The 18,327-nt window shown below is 40.3% G+C and overlaps 1 protein-coding gene across 3 annotated transcripts in view; it reads right to left on the minus strand.

The window, feature by feature from the left end:
• Positions 1 to 18,327, minus strand: part of SUGCT (succinyl-CoA:glutarate-CoA transferase) — a 1,636,615-nt gene that overhangs the window by 864,754 nt on the left and 753,534 nt on the right. For all 3 annotated transcript variants that reach the window (XM_063924883.1, XM_063924885.1, XM_063924884.1), the window contains exon 11: positions 4,193 to 4,290. In XM_063924883.1, coding sequence (XP_063780953.1) covers positions 4,193 to 4,290 — 98 coding nt within the window. The remainder of the gene's footprint in view (positions 1 to 4,192; positions 4,291 to 18,327) is intronic.

Genomic DNA, 18,327 nt, shown 5'->3' on the forward strand with positions numbered 1-18,327 from the left:
TGATTTTGTAGTTTAGTAAAGATTATTCCAAAATCAAATTTTAGTAAATATACCCCCAGATACCCATCACACTCCATGTAGATTTAGATGTCACCTGTGGCATTCTAAATGAACAAGACAAAAAAGTAGAATGTCAATTGCGTAAATATTGTACTCCAATTGACTTCCTAACATACAGTATAATCTAAAACTCTTATCGTAATTCTCTGAATATTGCCAAACAAACATATTTCCAAGCTCTACTCAAGCCTCTAACCCCAAGATATTTTTTAATTCATTTAAATCACTTCTTATCCCTCCCTCACCAAACCCACTAGCTACTTTCAGTGTGCAAGATCTTGTTTCCTATTTCAATTACGAGATTAATAAGATCCAAAATGAAACGGTATGCTCTTCCTCAGCTAGTGACCTGCTCAATTCACTATCTGAACCCTCTGGCACCTTCTTTTCATTTGATCCCACAAATGAAGATGAATTGTCTATAATCTTCTCACTTGCCTACTCTGGTGTCACACACTTTCTTAACTCACACAACTTATTGAAATCATTTCAGTCAGGCTTTCATTTCCAGCACTCCACAGAGACAGCAGTGACCAAGGTAGTGAATGATCTGGTCACTGCTAAGCCTAAAGGCCATTACCCACTTCTTATTGTTCTAGATCCATCTGCTGCTTTTGACACTGTTGACAACTCTCTTCTTACACAAACACTACAATCCCTAGGTCTTTAGGACACAGCCCTTTCTCTGATTCTACATCCTCTCAGTTACCTCTATCAGCTGGAGTACCGCAAGGCTCAGTCTAAGGTCATCTACTTTTCTCAATCTATACCACACCTCTTGGCAAACTAATCAGCTTCTTCAGATTTCAGAATCATCTTTCGTGGATGATACTCAAATCAACCTATACTCAGATTTGTCACCATCTGTATTGGTCCACATTACTAAATGCCTTTCTGCCATTTCATCTTGGATGTCATCTCACCACCTCAAACATAATATTTTCGAAGCAGAATTAATTATATTTCTACCAGTCAATAGTAGTTAAGTAGTTACCAACCTAATATCTCTATCACTGTTGATAACTCAACAATCAACCTTACCACACAAAATTGCTGCCTAGGTGTTATCCTTGAAACTAGACTGTCTTCTGTACTTCATAGTCAGTATGTTACATACATCTAAAAAACATATCCAAAATACGACCATATCTTACTGTATGTAAGATACTGCAAAAACTCTATTCCATGCAACTCAATTGATTACTGCAATAGACTCTTTACTAGTCTTTCAAAATTACTATAATTCGTTTTGAATGCAACTGCAAGGCTGATCTTACTAACCAACTGTTCATTGTCTGTTGATCCACTCAGTCAACCCTCCTTTGGTTATCGGTATTCTACCATATTCAATGTAAAATACTGTTACTTATACATAAGGCTATTAACCAAACTACACCAACATTATCTCAAAAAAACTCCCAACCCGACCTCTCCACTCTGCGCAAGATCTGAATCTCTCATCCAGGCGCATCACTTGCTCCCACTCTCAATTACTGGACTTTTTTTGGGCTTCATCCAGTCTGTGGAATGCCCTCCCATGTACAATAAGACTTTCAGATTCAAGAACCACCCAATAACCTTCATAAGCTTCCCTATCTAAATACATCCCCTCTGTACAGTCCACACATAACCTCACATATTTTCTCTTTCTTCACTTTCACATCCTCCTTACCCTTTGCCAACATTGCTGTGTGATCATATCATACAGCCCATTAAGAATCTTTGCAGTCTGGCTGGATCATTATGCAATAGGTAGCACCTATCTGTCATGACCCAATCCCAGGTGGTCTCGGCTGGAGAGCTGAGAGGCAAGTTACCAGTTGTGAATGCGGCAGCAGACAATGAGGACTTCTTCATGCACAGGCTAACCCCGGATGTTGACAAGACCTGACCAAATGCATAGAGTCTCACCCACCAGTGGTTTTCACCAGTGACCCCCTCTTCAGTCAATTTGGGCTTTGCTGCACCAGGCAAGCAGGTCGCGGCGCCCTGGTCAGGTATCTGGTAGTTAGAAGAAGAAGTACAACAGATGACAATTGAAATTAGTTGATGCTGGAGGTCTCAGAAGATTACTGATATCACTGGAAACATGCGGAAGGATTGATGTTTTAATTGATGGTGAGCAACACTGCAGATAGCTGATAGCACACAGCACTGGAAACACAGGGAAGGATCGATGTTTAATTGATGATGAGCAACACTTGAGATAGCTGATAGCACACAGCACTGGTAACACGTGGAAGGACTTGAGATATACTGGTAAGTACTGGAGAGCATTGAAAAACGCTGGAAATATACAGTAGCACTGGAGATCCAACTGAGGACACAGCACAGAGCCTGTGAACAGCTAACAGGAACATGCAATCACTGAAAGAAGTTGTTCAACTTTCTGTTTCCGGTGATCTACTTTATATCCTTAGGTAGACTGCCATTGGTTTAAGAAGCCAGCTGAGAGTAACCAGGACTCTCATTGGTGAAAAGTCTGGTCAGCTGATATGTGGTTAGCAAACCGGTCGTCGGGATCCCGGCAGTCACAATACCGATATCGGGATCCCAACGGGGGCACCATACCGCCGCCAGTATACCAGTATCTGGTCACTATGCATTTAAGTTGGCAATAAGGGGTTTCAGGCGGCTTGCTGACAATTTGCATACAATTTTAAATCCACATTAAGGACATCGGCCGGTGGCTGGAACACAGGGTCAGGTCCTTGCCCACTCTAGAGAGAACAGTGATATGGGCTGCAAACATTTGGCCAGAAAATGTTCCACATCACTTACTTCAGTGAATGTCTGAAGTAATAAAGGGGCCAAGTTAAAGTGGAACATATTATAAGATATCGGAAATCCATTAGGGTCTAGGCTCTTGCCTACTGAAGAACGCCAGTGAGTACGTTATGGAAGGTGTGGTGTCTCTTCTGGATTCAGGGGTATTTAATCAGAGACAGATAGTCTTCTACTGTAAAAAGACCAAGCTTGCCAAGGCTTATTGCCATACTCTAAATATTTGTCATTCTCCCTATTTATCGTCACTATATGTTTGTTTATTAATTTCTTGTACTTTGTGTACATTCATTTTTTTCCTGAACAAATAAACTTTGTTTTATTTTCAATTAATTGTCTTTCAAATGTTTCCACTTTCCTATCTATGTCTCTTTAGACATATTCCTTTCCTTATTGGACACTAATAAGGTGACATATTCTATTTTCCCCTATTTGTGTTACTTTTTGAATTGTCTATATTTTACCACTAGTTTCATTAGCATAAATAACACATGACAATCGGCACTATGTGTCACAATACCCATTGTTTCAGAGCACATGATTTCAACCGGCTGTAATCAGTTGCTGCCTAGTCTATAAACGATCAACTTTACTCACTACAGATGTGTCCTCGCAAATCTTTGCTGTTTTTACAGCCATGGCGGGGAATGCTTTAATATGCTAATGATCGCGGGCATACACACACGCGCTGCGATTGCACACAGAACGGGCCATGGCCCTCATTTCCGAGTTGATCGCTCGCTAGCTACTTTTAGCACCTGTGCAAACGCATAGTCGCCGCCCACGGGGGAGTGTATTTTTGCTTTGCAGGAGTGCGAACGCCTGTGCAGCAGAGCAGAGCAGCTGCAAACACATTTTGTGCAAAACAAGACCAGCCCTGTAGTTACTTATTCTGTGCGATGATTGCTGCAACGAATGACACGGTAATGACGTCAGATACCCGCCCAGCCATGCCTGCGTTTTTCCAAACACTCCCAGAAAACAGCCAGTTGCCATCCAGAAACTTCCACTTCTTGTCAATCTCCTTACATCTGCCAGTGCGACTGAAAGCCGCTAGAACCTGTGCAAAACCACAATGCTCTTTGTACCCGTACTCCTGAAGTACAAAAGCATTGCTGCTGTGCAATGCTTTTGTACTTTAGCGACAGGGCAGGGACTGACATGCGGGGCGGAATAACCCTGTGCTGGGCGTCCCCCCGCATGTCTGTGTTCCTGATCGTAGCTGTGCTAAATTTAGCACAACTACGATCAACTCTGAATGACCCCCATTGTTCCCTTTCTCCTCTACACCATTATTTCCTCTAGATCATGTGACAAATATGCAGCAAAGGTGATCAAAATGACATACCGTGATGACAACATTTCAAGGAGCTCCTTTCTGTACTGAACTCTAAGCTTGTTAGTCTGGAATCTGGGATCGGTAATGAGTTCACATAAATCCATGATCTAAAGAAAGCAAAAATATGACATCAAATACAGAAAGAAATCATTTGACACAGCTAAAAATATCAATTAGATGCCGATTTAATTCAAAATGCTAAAAATGAAAGTAGGTTTGTTTATACAGTAGTTAAGAAGTGCTACATTTGTACAAAGTAATTAAGGGGTCTATTTAATAAACAAAAAAAACACATTTATCCTGCATATAGCGGGAGAAAGCCTAAAATATTGTCTGTCCGCATCTAGGGGAGTAATTCAGACCCGATCCCTGCTGTTTTCGCACAGTGGGCGATCAGGTCTGAACTGCGCAGGCGCATCGGTCCGCAGTGACGGGGAGTACCAGGCAGCGACGGGATGGTGCGAATAAAGCGATCGCATGGGCGATTGCAAGGTGACTGACAGGAATAGGCCGTCTGTGGGGGGCAACTGATCGTTTTAGAGGAGTATCCGGAAAAACGCAGGAGGATCCAGGCGTTTGGAAGAAGTGTTTCTGACGTCAGCTCCAACCCCGATCATCGCAGCGGCTGAGTAAGTCCTGGGTTGTGCAGAGACTGCACAAACTTTTGTTTGTGCAGCTCTATGCACATACAATTGCACACCTGCACAGTGAATTCCCCCTCCCCTTGTAGGTGGTGACTACCTGATCGCAGGAATGCAAAAAATGCACCATAGCGATCAGGTCTGAATTAGGCCCCTAGTGCAGTGAAACGTCAAATGAATCTGCTTTGTTTTCTCTCATTCATACTCCATTGCTACCTATGGGGGCTTTACAGCAGGGACGTGCAGTCAGGGGAGGCAGTGCCTCCCCTGTTATTAATTATTAAAATAATACAAAAAGAAGATACTTATGACGCATATTCTGTGTCATAAGTATCTTCTTTATTTTATTCAAATAATTTTAGGGCTTTAAATTACTTTGGGATGCACAGATAGCAGTGCCTCCCATATATAATGCGAACAGGGACAGAGCGGGGGGCTTAGACAAGCACTGGGCTGTAAAAGCCCATGAAAAAAAATAGGGAAAGCGGCACTGAAACAAGTGCCTCGCTGACAGGGACACCACCCCTATGTCAGCGAGGCACCTGTGATTGGACAGCGGATCCAGTGCTGGATCCGCTGTCCAATCACCCACACGCGGCGCTGGAGGGGAAAGTGACGGTGGGTCCCGGCGGTGACTGGCTTTGCAAGTAGCCGGGAGGTTGGGTACAGCAGCGGTGGCCAGGAGTGAGTGCGGCTCTCCCCTCCGTCCTCCTGTTCCTAGCCAGCAGCACTCTACCCTCTCGTTCCTCCTCCGCCAGCTTCGTCCTCAGCAGCAGCATATATTACAAGGTTAGTCTCTCTCTCCCTTTTTCCCCTCATGTGTGTTGCCTCCTTTCTCCCCCTCCTGTGTATTGCTTCAAGAACGAAGTTTGTAAGTATTTTCATTTTTACAGGTACCCCTATTGGATTCTACTGGACAAGTGGACGTGATCGGTGTAGGATGTAGGTAAGTAATCTCTCTCTCATTTTTACAGGTACCCCTATTGGATTCTACTGGACAAGTGGACGTGATCGCCGTGGGATGTAGGTAAGTATGTGTGTGTGGAAGTGTGTTTTAATACATTTTTACTTTTCACGGTGTGTGTGTTGTGTTTTTATTTGGGTATTATTTTTGATGTAGAACTACAGGTACCAGCAGGTCCATTATTTCCCCGCATGTGAGGTTCTCCAAGTACCAGCAAGTTGGGGAGGCTTGCTGGGCCTTGTAGTTCCACAACAAAAAAACAAAATTCATTTGTTTTACACACTTATGGCTATCAGCCAGAGACCCACAGCCCAGGGGTGCTGGGGACAGCTTCGGGCTTCATCCCTGGCCCTTTGGTGCCTGGAGAGGAGGACCCCTTGATTTAAGGGGTCCCCACTCCTCCAGGGAACCCCGGCCAATGGTGACTAGTTGGGGGGGGGGGGGTAATGCCACGGCCACAGGGACCTATATAAATGTGTCCCCCGGCTGTGGCATTATCTCCCTGGCTAGTGAAGCCCGATGCTGGTTTTAAAAATATGGGGCACCCCTACTTCTTTTGTCCCCCATATTTTTGGAACCAGGACCAGACTAAGAGCCAGGTGCTGGTTGTCTAAATACGGGGAACCCCTGTCCAATTTTTCCCCAGTATTTAAACAACCAGGACCGGCTCAAAGAGCCCGAGGCTGGTTATACTTAGGAGGGGGGATCTCACGCATTTCTTTTTATTTTTTTTAACCTATTCAGATCCTTTTCCATTAAGTTAATGGAAGCCCTGGACAACAAAATTGCATTCATGTCCTCCTCCCACTCCCTTCCCAGTCCCAAACACTAATTTTTATTTCTATAAAAATGTACAATATATCACAAGTATGATGAGCAGGCAGGCAGCGGGCATTGGTGGCATCGTACTGAGATGCAAATTAGTGGCGGAGGGCTGGGTCAGTTGATGGTGGGCGAGTTTGTAAGCCATTGGTGGTGGCAGTGGGCATCGGCTCAGAGGCAGTAGAGGGCATTGGCTCTGCGGCGGTAGGGGTCATCAGCAGGATTATGGCTGTAGTGCCTCACCAGCCACTGACCTCACCGCACGTCACTGCTTTACAGTGATGATATTTATACGGATGAGTGCAGTGAAACAGTACTCATCTTTTGTTTAAAACATAACGCCATCTCTGGATGGTGTTCTGTGTACTTGCACTGTATAAAAGAAAGGAAGAGACAGTTCTCTTTCTGATTTCCCCCACATCCTTTGGACCTGTTCTGCATGGTAGTAAATAGGCACATGCATAGTGACTGATTAACAACATATTTCACAAACCAGTTTCACAAATGTGCTGGTGCATGTGCATAAGATGATTTAGGGCAGCACAGACGGTGTAATGTTCAGCATTACTGCCTCACAGCACTGAGGTCAAAGGTCAATTTCCACCATGAGTCTATGTGTAGTTTGTATATTCCCAGTGTTCTTGCATGGATTTACTCTGGGAACTCCAGTTTTCTCCCACAATCCAAAAATATACTGATAAGTTAACTGGCTCCCAACAAAATTAACCCTAGCATGAATTTGAGTGCATGTACATGTGGTAGGGATTATAGATTAAAAACTCCAGGGACTGATGTGAATGGCCAAATTTTCTCTGTAAAGTGCTGCGGAATATATGCGTGCTATATAAATAACTGGTAATACATTTGCAAAAGCGGTAACTGAGCGCAGGGCCCTAACTACGTATGTGCGGAGTGTGCCACCGAACATAGTGCTTGAGGGTAGGGGGCGCTGTTGGTGGCACGTGTCAATTTTTCTTTTTTTACACTTGTAGCTTCCCCCCTTTTTGAAGCCCATCATCTCAACTGCCCCGTCTCCTCCCTCCAATCCTTCTGTTGCTAATACCTACAGAATATTCATAAATTTAACTTGAGAGCTCTTTGTTATTTAGTCAAACTATCCTTTATTACATTTCAAAATGCTGACAGCCCAGGATTCAAACCCATCGCCTGTGGCATTGCAGTCAGACATTCTATTCATAGAGCTTTCTGCCCTTACATAGAAAGCCAGAGAATTCTAAGCTAGAGATTTGAAGCTTACCTTGCAGCTGAGCAGATCTATGTATTGTGTGGCTGCAAGAGCTAGATTTGCTCAATTTCAATGCAGATTGTTTTGTTGCAAAGTACACATAGCTTCATATAGCTAGAAATCTCACAGTTTATATGCAGGATCAAATAGCTCAATGATTAGGATGTTTGACTGGAATGCAACAGGTTATGGGTTTGAATCATGTGTATGTAAATGTGTTTAAATATACTTCAACATGTTTAATCCTGTATATTTAAATGTGTTATATAATAAAGCATATTGTAACTGAATAACAATGGGCTCTCTACTTAAGTGCATAAATGTGGGAAGGGGTATCACAGCATGGGCTTTCTCTGGAATCAATTTTTGCATGCCCCTTCCCCACAAGGGCATGAGCCTTATGTCCCTATTGGAAAAATTAAGCAGGTTGAATTGTGCGTTGCCAATTCTGTTTCAGGCACAGGGTAACAAAACGGTTCTGACTGAGTGCAGTTATTGAAACGATTGAAGCGCTGCACAACCAGGATATATATTTTATAAATGTAATATCACAATACAAGCAAACATTTAGCATACAATACACACGGCCAGTGTTAAAAACACATATTAAAATACCAAGCACCCTCGGTCATCAAATTATACAACCTAACCACTGGTGATAAACACCATATATTATTCTCAATTCTAAAGGAGATTCCAGAATGATTAATGGTTAATAAGTCAATGCTGCAAAAAGTATTAGCAATCGGTTAGTAGCAGTTCTTAATGGTCACCGTACTTATCTCACTGGTTATCCATTCATCAAAGCCACAGTCAATTTTAAAGCTCGTATAAACAGTCAGCAATAATTAGTATTAAGCAATATCCACAGCTGTTAGTAGTACTTCTAATGCATGCATAACTGTATGTTAATCATTGAAACCGCTTGCACAATCCATGCTCAAATCGCTATTAGTTAGTAGATTTCGCAGTCAGTGCAATTTAATCATTTAAATTGCTGAAAATCAGCAAGCACCCGTAACTGGATGCACACCCTGGAGCCTCGGGTGTATTCACTACCACATGGACACTGGTCTCTTGGTCGGCTTACTGTATGATAGTCTCCCCATGCAGCTGCAGAACACGCTGGAAACAAACTTTTTGTCAAGGGTCCTGCTGCACCAAGTCCATTAAGTTGATGTCCCACCAATGTAGTCAGGATGTCGGAACCGTGCACAAAAGCAATCTCAACGCGCTTCCCCACCTTTACGTTCGGCGGCTTCCTCAGGAGTAGTATTACTGCTGCTCCCGTCTATTAATTTAAATAGTGAATTCACCATCCGTTTCCGGGCGCTGTTATGGTGCGCACACGCCCTCAATGCTTGCCACCTGCGTGTCACTATTCTTCAATTTCCGAACAGCGCTATATTGCGCATGCGCACTTCATGCGTATCACCTGTATTCCATATTCATGCTTCCAAATCTTTATTATTCTGCTCTATTGCACACACGTATTCCATATGTGACACTTGTATTTCAAAGAACCTTTCATTAGCTTATCATTCACAGTGCTGCTACTAATATCATTTTATATGCATGCCTCTCTAATTGCATAAACACCCTCCACATACAGAAGTCTCACTTAATATTCATATCAATCTATCCACACTATCTCTAGTTCGAACCTCTGTTTACTGCTAAACACATTGTCATATACATAAATGGTTTTCTTATCAGTAAAATATTTAAAAAATGACAAATAAAACAGATGAATAATAACGAAGCACAGATATTACATGTGAGCAGAGAAAGACCAATGTCGCCGCTCACATATAGTCTATCAATTATATCACATAGGGGATCCCCTAAACTATAGTCCACAATGTCAATCATTAAAATCAATTAACTACATAATAGCAAAAAATCATATCTACAATTAACCTACTTGATTATAACCGGAATAATTAATGTTTAACACCTATCTATAATCATAATCCAAAGAGACCATACATATATAGAGAGGCGCACACTGGATTCCCTATACGGGACATTTTAGCGAATATTGTTCAATTCCACCGTATCATTTAAGCCATACGGTACTAGTGTCCCTAACCGAAAAATCCAGTATGCCTCTCTATTACAAAGGAGGCCATAGCGGTCTCCTCCTCGATATGTTTTTTTTATCTGTTCAATACCAAACATATGAATATTATTTATATTCCCCAATTCACAACTATTGATATGGGCATAGAGACTTTGTTTTCTTGTTTTATTAACTATATTTCTCTTATGTTCCATCAATCTGTCATGCACCGTTCTGGTCGTCCGACCAATATATTGTTTTTCACTTCCGCAAATCAGCAAATAAATAACAAAAGAGGATTTACAATTAATAAATTCCTTAATATCAAAAGACTCTCCCGTATTTAGAGAGTTAAAAGTGGTCACTTTGCGATTGCAAAAAGAACAGGTCTGGCATCTAATATTACCACACCTGTGGAACCCCACCGGTTTCTCAGGTAACCAGCTCAATACATTTCTAGCAGGTACTACACTCTTCATATGGCTTGGTGCCAACTTTAATTTGAGATTATTGGATCTCCTAAAAATTAGTTTATCACTACAACCCGATCCGCTATTCAAAATCTCATCCATTTCCAATAGAGAATGAGGAGGAACATGTATGGGGGGGCGGACTCGGTGCGGAGGAGGAACATGTATGGGGGGGCGGACTCGGTGCGGATCTCGTCCTCTACTGTCGGTTCATTGACGATCTGTTCCTTATCTGGGGGGGGTGTGAGGAGACACTATTAACTTTTTTGACTAGTTTAAACACTAATAGTTATGGTTTAAAGTTCACGTACACGTATAGTTTGACCAACATTTCTTATTTGGATATCGCTCTAGAGGCTGGGGGGGGGTGAACTGAGTACTTGTACCTTCACAAGGGAGGTTGATCAGAATCGATATTTAAATTATGGGAGTAGCCATTTTCAGAAGTGGCATGACAACATACCTAAGGGCCAGTTCATCAGACTTAAAAGAAATAGTTTGTCGATGGAAATGTTTAGCATACAGGCGGAGAAATTGAAAACATCCTTTTTGGAACAAGGTTATCCCTTTGGTGTGGTGAACAAGGACTTTAGGGATGTGTGTCAGATTGATAGGGTCCAATTGTTGCAAGAAAAGAAGGCTAAGGAAGATGATTTACCATTGGCTGAGAATAGTGATAGATCAGCCAATTTTGTTACAAAATACAATTCACATGCTTATGAGATTAGAAAGATCATCAAGAAAAATCATTCTCTATTGGAAATGGATGAGATTTTGAATAGGGGATCGGGTTGTAGTGATAAAGTAATTTTTAGGAGATCCAATAATCTCAAATTAAGGTTGGCACCAAGCCATATGAAGAGTGTAGTGCCTGCTAGAAATGTATTGAGCTGGTTACCTGAGAAACCGGTGGGGTTCCACAAGTGTGGTAATATTAGATGCCAGACATGTTCTTTTTGCAATCGCAAAGTGACCACTTTTAACTCTCTAAATACGGGACAGTCTTTTGATATTAAGGAATTTTTAATTGTAAATCCTCTTTTGTTATTATTTGCTGATTTGCGGATGTGAAAAACAATATATTGGTCGGACGACCAGAACGGTGCATGATAGATTGATGGAACATAAGAGAAATATAGTTAATAAAACAAGAAAACAAAGTCTCTATTGCCATATCAATAGTTGTGAATTGGGGAATATAAATAATATTCGTATGTTTGGTATTGAACAGATAAAAAAAACATATCGAGGAGGAGACCGCTATGGCCTCCTTTGTAAGAAAGAGGCATACTGGATTTTTCGGTTAGGGACACTAGTACCGTATGGCTTAAATGATACGGTGGAATTGGACAATATTCGCTAAAATGTCCCGTATAGGGAATCCAGTGTGCGCCTCTCTATATACAGATGTGTCCACATACATCTTTGCTATAGCCCACCATGTATGGCACAGTTTTGCATGCCATAGACTCAGAGATTTAGCCATGCCTTGTGATTTTTCTTAATTTGCTTCTTTAATATGTTACTTTATACATATTCTATTATGGCAAACAAAAATTTTAAAATTCATCCACCCGCTACTCGTGAAAAACAGCTTAGCAGTGTTTTGCATGTTGTGCCAAATTTGTAAAAAAAGCAAAAATGTAAGTGGACACATCTGTATCTATGGTCTCTTTGGATTATGATTATAGATAGGTGTTAAACATTAATTATTCTGGTTATAATCAAGTAGGTAATTGTAGATATGATTTTTTGCTATTATGTAGTTAATTGATTTTAATGATTGACATCGTGGACTATAGTATAGGGGATCCCCTATGTGATATAATTGATAGACTATATGTGAGCGGCGACATTGGTCTTTCTCTGCTCACATGTAATATCTGTGCTCCGATATTATTCATCTGTTTTATTTGTCATTTTTTAAATATTTTACTGATAAGAAAACCATTTATGTATATCACAATATGTTTAGCAGTAAACAGAGGTTTGAACTAGAGATAGTGTGGATAGATTGTTATGAATATTAAGTGAGACTTCTGTATGTGGAGGGCGTTTATGCAATTAGAGAGGCATGCATATAAAATGATATTAGTAGCAGCACTGTGAATGATAAGCTAATGAAAGGCTCTTTGAAATACAAGTGGCACATATGGAATACGTGTGTGCAATAGAGCAGAATAATAAAGATTTGGAAGTTTGAATATGGAATACAGGTGATACGCATGATGTGCACATGCACAATATAGCGCTGTTCGGAAATTGAAGAATAGTGACACGCACGTGGCACACATTCAGGGCGCGTGCACACCATAACAGCGCCCGGAAACGGATGGTGAATTCACTATTTAAATTAATAGACGGGAGCAGCAGTAATACTACTCCTGAGGAAGCCGCCGAACGTAAAGGTGGGGAAACGTGTTGAGATTGCTTTTGTGCACGGTTCCGACATCCTGACTACATTGATGGGACATCAACTTAATGGACTTGGTGCAGCAGGACCCTTGATAAAAGTTTGTTTCCAGTGTGTTCTGCAGCTGCATGGGGAGACTATCATACAGTAAGCAGACCAAGAGACCAGTGTCCATGTGGTAGTGATTACACCCGAGGCTCCAGGGTGTGCATCCAGTTACGGGTGCTTGCTGATTTTCAGCAATTTAAATTATTAAATTGCACTGACTGTGAAATCTACTAACTGAGGCTGTTATATTCCAGTAATGGGTGCTTGCTCACTTAAAGCAACTTTAATGAACAAATTGCACTGACTGCGACATCTACTAACTAATAGCAATTTGAACTTGGATTGTACAAGCGGTTGCAATGATTTACATACAGTTATGCATGCATTAGAAGTACTACTAACAGCTGTGGATATAGCTTAATACTAATTATTGCTGACTGTTTATACGAGCTTTAAAATTGATTTGGACTGTGGCTTTGATTAATGGATAACCAGTGAGATAATTATGGTGACCATTAAGAACTGCTACTAACCGATTGCTAATACTTTTTGCAGCAGTGACTTATTAACCATTAATCATTCTGGAATCTCCTTTAGAATTAAGAATAATATATGGTGTTTATCACCAGTGGTTAGGTTGTATAATTTGATGACCGAGGGTGCTTGGTATTTTAATATGTATTTTTAACACCGGCCGTCTGTATTGTATGTTAAATGTTTGTGTGTATTGTGATATTAAATTTATAAAATATATATCCTGGCTGTGCAGCGCTTCAATAATTTTTTTGTTTTGGTTGCATTTTATTGGAGAAACGGTGATCTCCATTTTTTTGAAGCTGCAGTACACCCAAAATAGTGGAGAATATTGATCTATAGGGGATCCTTCCTAATTGGTCAGCACCTAGATTAAATTGTTTTCCTTTTTGAGTGCAGTTATTGGACTGTCCTGACATGCTTACTAGTACAGTATAAATAAGGAGAAAATGTCAGTGCGAACTCTGGTGATAACGGGCAATCATTTGGTAAGGCTCATAGTATTAGAGGATGAGGTTTGTGGGAACCGCACCAGTCAAAAATGTATTAATGAATACATATGGATAGTGTCCTCTGAAAAACTGAATTTATATTTCAGAAATAACTTCTGATTAAGGTAAGCATACACATGAAAGATTTTAGATCTTTTAAAGTGTATATATGAGTTACCATTCAGTGGTGCTCCCTTGAGTCAAAGAGTATCAGAACGAATACCAAAAGAAGAGAAAATGGACAACAGTAGACTCTTATTTGGGAGCACTCTAATTTAGATGGACTGATTTGTTTAAATACCTTATATTAGTAAAATCATATCTTTATTAAATTCATATTACAATATAATTATAGGAGCCCAATTTATATCAATGTGGCTCAAAACTTAGGCAAAGATATTGAAGAAATGAGAACATATAGTAGCGTAAATGCTACAATATAGATTAAGCCGGAAATATCTCTCCTATGGCCACTACAATGTCACATTGTAATCATGGTGTTATCCATTGGTAGAAGTATGACCATCATTCATTCTGCAGAAATCCCATAGGGAAGTTTTTGTCGCAGAGAATGAAATCATAAGTCACACAAATCCGAGTGCCAGTTGTCAGTGACACATAGATGGGTAACAAAATTTATTACAGTACCAGAGTGTTCCAAGGTGGTCTCCCATTTAAGTACTGGCCCGGCCATCCACTGCTTAGCTTCCAAGATCGTAAGAGATTAGGCATCTCCAGTGGGGTATGTCCACAAGTATTATGCTTGCCCCTCTAGTCACTCTAATTGGATGAGCTGAAAATGAGGGTTTTTGTATATTCACAATTTTAAAAGAAACAGGCATGTGACATTTGGGCCCATAGGCAAAAATGTGGGTATAGCAGTTATGTGGAAGAATAAAATTAATACCACAATTTGCAATGCAATCTTGTCTTATATACCCAATAATAAGTAAATTAGGTCACCAGAAAATTAGGTCACCAGTCTGATCATTATACAGCACTGAGTACCATTTCACATATGCACAAAAATGGTGGCTAAGCACATATAGTTCATATAGTCATGTAGCCGTGACAGTGATTTATGCAGTGATATATACATAAACAAACAGCAAATTATATGCAGTACCAGGGCGTTCCAAGGTGGTCTCCCATCCAAGTGCCGACCCGGTCCACCACTATTTAGCATCCATGCTCAGATGCAAAAAGGCACCTATAGTGGGGTATAGCCGCAAGTATAATACTTGTCACTGCATCACCAATACAAAGCAGATGATACAATCACCCACAACGTAGAAACATATGAGCTGAGTATATACCCAGCGGCACAGACCAAATCCTCAAATACCACACATAAAGTTATTTTCTATGAAAAAAATTCAAACAGTAAATATCCTCCGATAGGAGTAAATGCATAGGACTAATTGATTATACCAATAATACCAAGTATCCAATATTTCCACCGATGTATATAGAGGGACAGCAATTTTTGCAGTACCAAGGTGTTCCAAGGTGGTCTCCCATCCAAGTACCAACCCTGTTCTCCACTATTTTGCATTCATGCTCAGGTGCAAACAAACACCTCCAGTGAAGTATATCCGCAAGTATAATGTTTGTCACTGCATCACTAACCCAGAGTAGATAATGTAATCACTTCACAACAATGATATGTGAGCTGAGTATACATTTAGCGGCATATGTCAAAGAATCAGATACTGCATATAGTTGTTATCCTCTATGCAATGAATATCAACACTAAATGTCCTTAAATACATGCACAGGACAAAGTGGATTATTCCCCCTCATACAAATATGACTAAGGCATGTATATGAGCCTAGCAGTAGCATATGGTGACTTGTTTTCACCAGAAAGCAGTTTACTATAATATAATAAACGCCTGGGTTATTGAGGCGCCAAGTACTTTGCAGCGGTAGGGAGTTGTGACGTATAGAAGTAGTATAATAATAGTAAGAGTAAAAAATGAAAAAATGCCACAGTATATCTTATTTATAACATATGGTCTATTAATAGACAGATAATTGCCAATTGGCCTCCCTCAAATGAAAGGTAAAATACTACAAGCTGCATTAAGTCTGCTGTTTATACAATACCAGTCACCGGGTGGGCTCACACCAGTGATGTGGTGGCATTTATGTCCCCGATTTCCGGAGGGAGATGATATTATAGGTGGTATTGGTATAGGTGCCTCGGGTGGAGAGGTGACGCTTGGTCCCGCAGTTTCTGCCCACGATTGGGCTCCAGATGTGCGGTAGTATGGGGACGTCTGGGGTTGCCTGGTGATGTATTCTAATGATCCAGCTGTTCTAGTCACGTGTGAGCACCACGTGACCGTGTGGGGTCCTAACGTACGTTTCGCTGGTAAGCTAGCAGTGGAGGGCCGGTCCAGTACTTGGATGGGAGACCACCTTGGAACACTCTGGTACTGCAATAAATTTTGCTGCCCATCTATGTGTCACTGACAACTGGCACTCGAATTTGTATTATACAAATAATATACTCCACTTAGGCGCTCCCCGGATTTAACATGTCACTTAAATGGTCCAATTCTTCAAAAAAGCAACCTATATAATATATGTCCTTATTGGCAATTACCACTAAGGTACATACACAAGAAACAGAAAAACACAATAGTGTAGAATGCTTTTGTAAGGTGATAATGGATTCTGTTTTCAATACATCTCACTCACAAAACTCCAAATGGTTTCAGGCACATCTTATTATCTATGTATTATCCAATTCCACCGGATTGGTATTCAGACTTCTTCTAACGGCTCAATACCCAGCCACTTCCAATACACATATAACGAAAAAGAAAGCAAAATAGTGCAGTACACCCTTGGACAAACGGATATTTATTTTTACATAGGTGCACTCACATGATAGTCAGATAAAAAAGGCATATCACAGAATGTTATCCTTTCTTTCCCAAAACAACACTCCACTGGATCACTGAGGTGATTTTTACAGCAGGTGTAGTCAGAGTCCCGGTAACTCACGGCTTTCCTTCCAGGAGGTAGATGAGGAATGTAGTGGGAATCGTCAGGATACACAGCACAATCCCGCTTAACGCGTTTCGGTTGTAACCTGTCTCAAAAGCGGATTGAGAAAGGTTACAACCGAAACGCGTTCTGTGATATGCCTTTTTTATCTGTCTATCATGTGAGAAGTCTGAATACCAATCCAGTGGAATTGGATAATACATAGATAATAAGATGTGCCTGAAACCATTTGGAGTTTTGTGAGTGAGATGTATTGAAAACAGAATCCATTATCACCTAACAAAAGCATTCTACACTATTGTGTTTTTCTGTTTCTTGTGTATGTACCTAAGTGGTAATTGCCAATAAGGACATACATTATATAGGTTGCTTTTTTGAAGAATTGGACCATTTAAGTGACATGTTAAATCCGGGGAGCGCCTAAGTGGAGTATATTATTTGTATATTACTGTGAAATTTTGTGAAGTAGGTGAAACTTCATTTATACTGTCACTGGGCTGACCTCTGGATCTTATTGCGCACCCTACAACCACTTTAAATTTCTATTCTCACTCGGATTTGTATGACTTATGATTTAGTTCTCTGCGACAAAAACTTCCCTATGGGATTTCTGCAGAATGAATGATGGTCATACTTCTCACAATGGATAACACCATGATTACAATGTGACATTGTAGTGGCCATAGGGGAGATATTTCCAGCTTAATTTATATTGTAGCATTTATGCTACTATATGTTCTCATTTCTACAATATCTTTGCCTACATTTTGATCCACATTGATATATATTGAACTCCTATAATTATATTTTAATATGAATTTAATAAAGATATGATTTTACTAATATAAGGTATTGAAACAAATCAGTCCATCTGAATTAGAGTGCTCCCAAATAAGAGTCTACTGTTGTCCATTTTCTCTTCTTTTGGTATTTGTTCGAAGGCTCATAGTATGTAAGACTTACTTTACGTTAAAGTAGCAATCCCACATAGAAGGGTTGTTTCCTCCTTAAAATCGCAAGTTAAGCATGCATATAATAGTGACTTTTCGCCTACATCCTCCTACAAATCATTATATACTTTTCAAAATGTTTCTGGAGGAGAGATGGAGGGGAAGGATGTAAGAGCACAAAACAGATTTTATAGGGTCATGCCAAAACCTCAAACCCAGAAACAAAGGAAATTAACAAGCTGTTTATAACGTAAATTGACAAACTATCTTACATTGATAACCCCTTCGATGTGATATATATATATATATATATATATATAAATAAATATATAAATATAATTGACAATCAGTATTGTTTGTAATGTGTTTTGTGTATTGTTTTGTTATTTGTTTTTTTATTTAGCTTTTTTAATCATTTCTGAGGCTGTGGTCCCTTTGGGATGTGTCTCTGTGTTTTTTTGCATAAACATCTAAGGGAGCTCTGT

The sequence above is a fragment of the Pseudophryne corroboree genome, chromosome 5 (genome assembly GCF_028390025.1).
Source record: "Pseudophryne corroboree isolate aPseCor3 chromosome 5, aPseCor3.hap2, whole genome shotgun sequence".
Taxonomy (NCBI): domain Eukaryota; kingdom Metazoa; phylum Chordata; class Amphibia; order Anura; family Myobatrachidae; genus Pseudophryne; species Pseudophryne corroboree.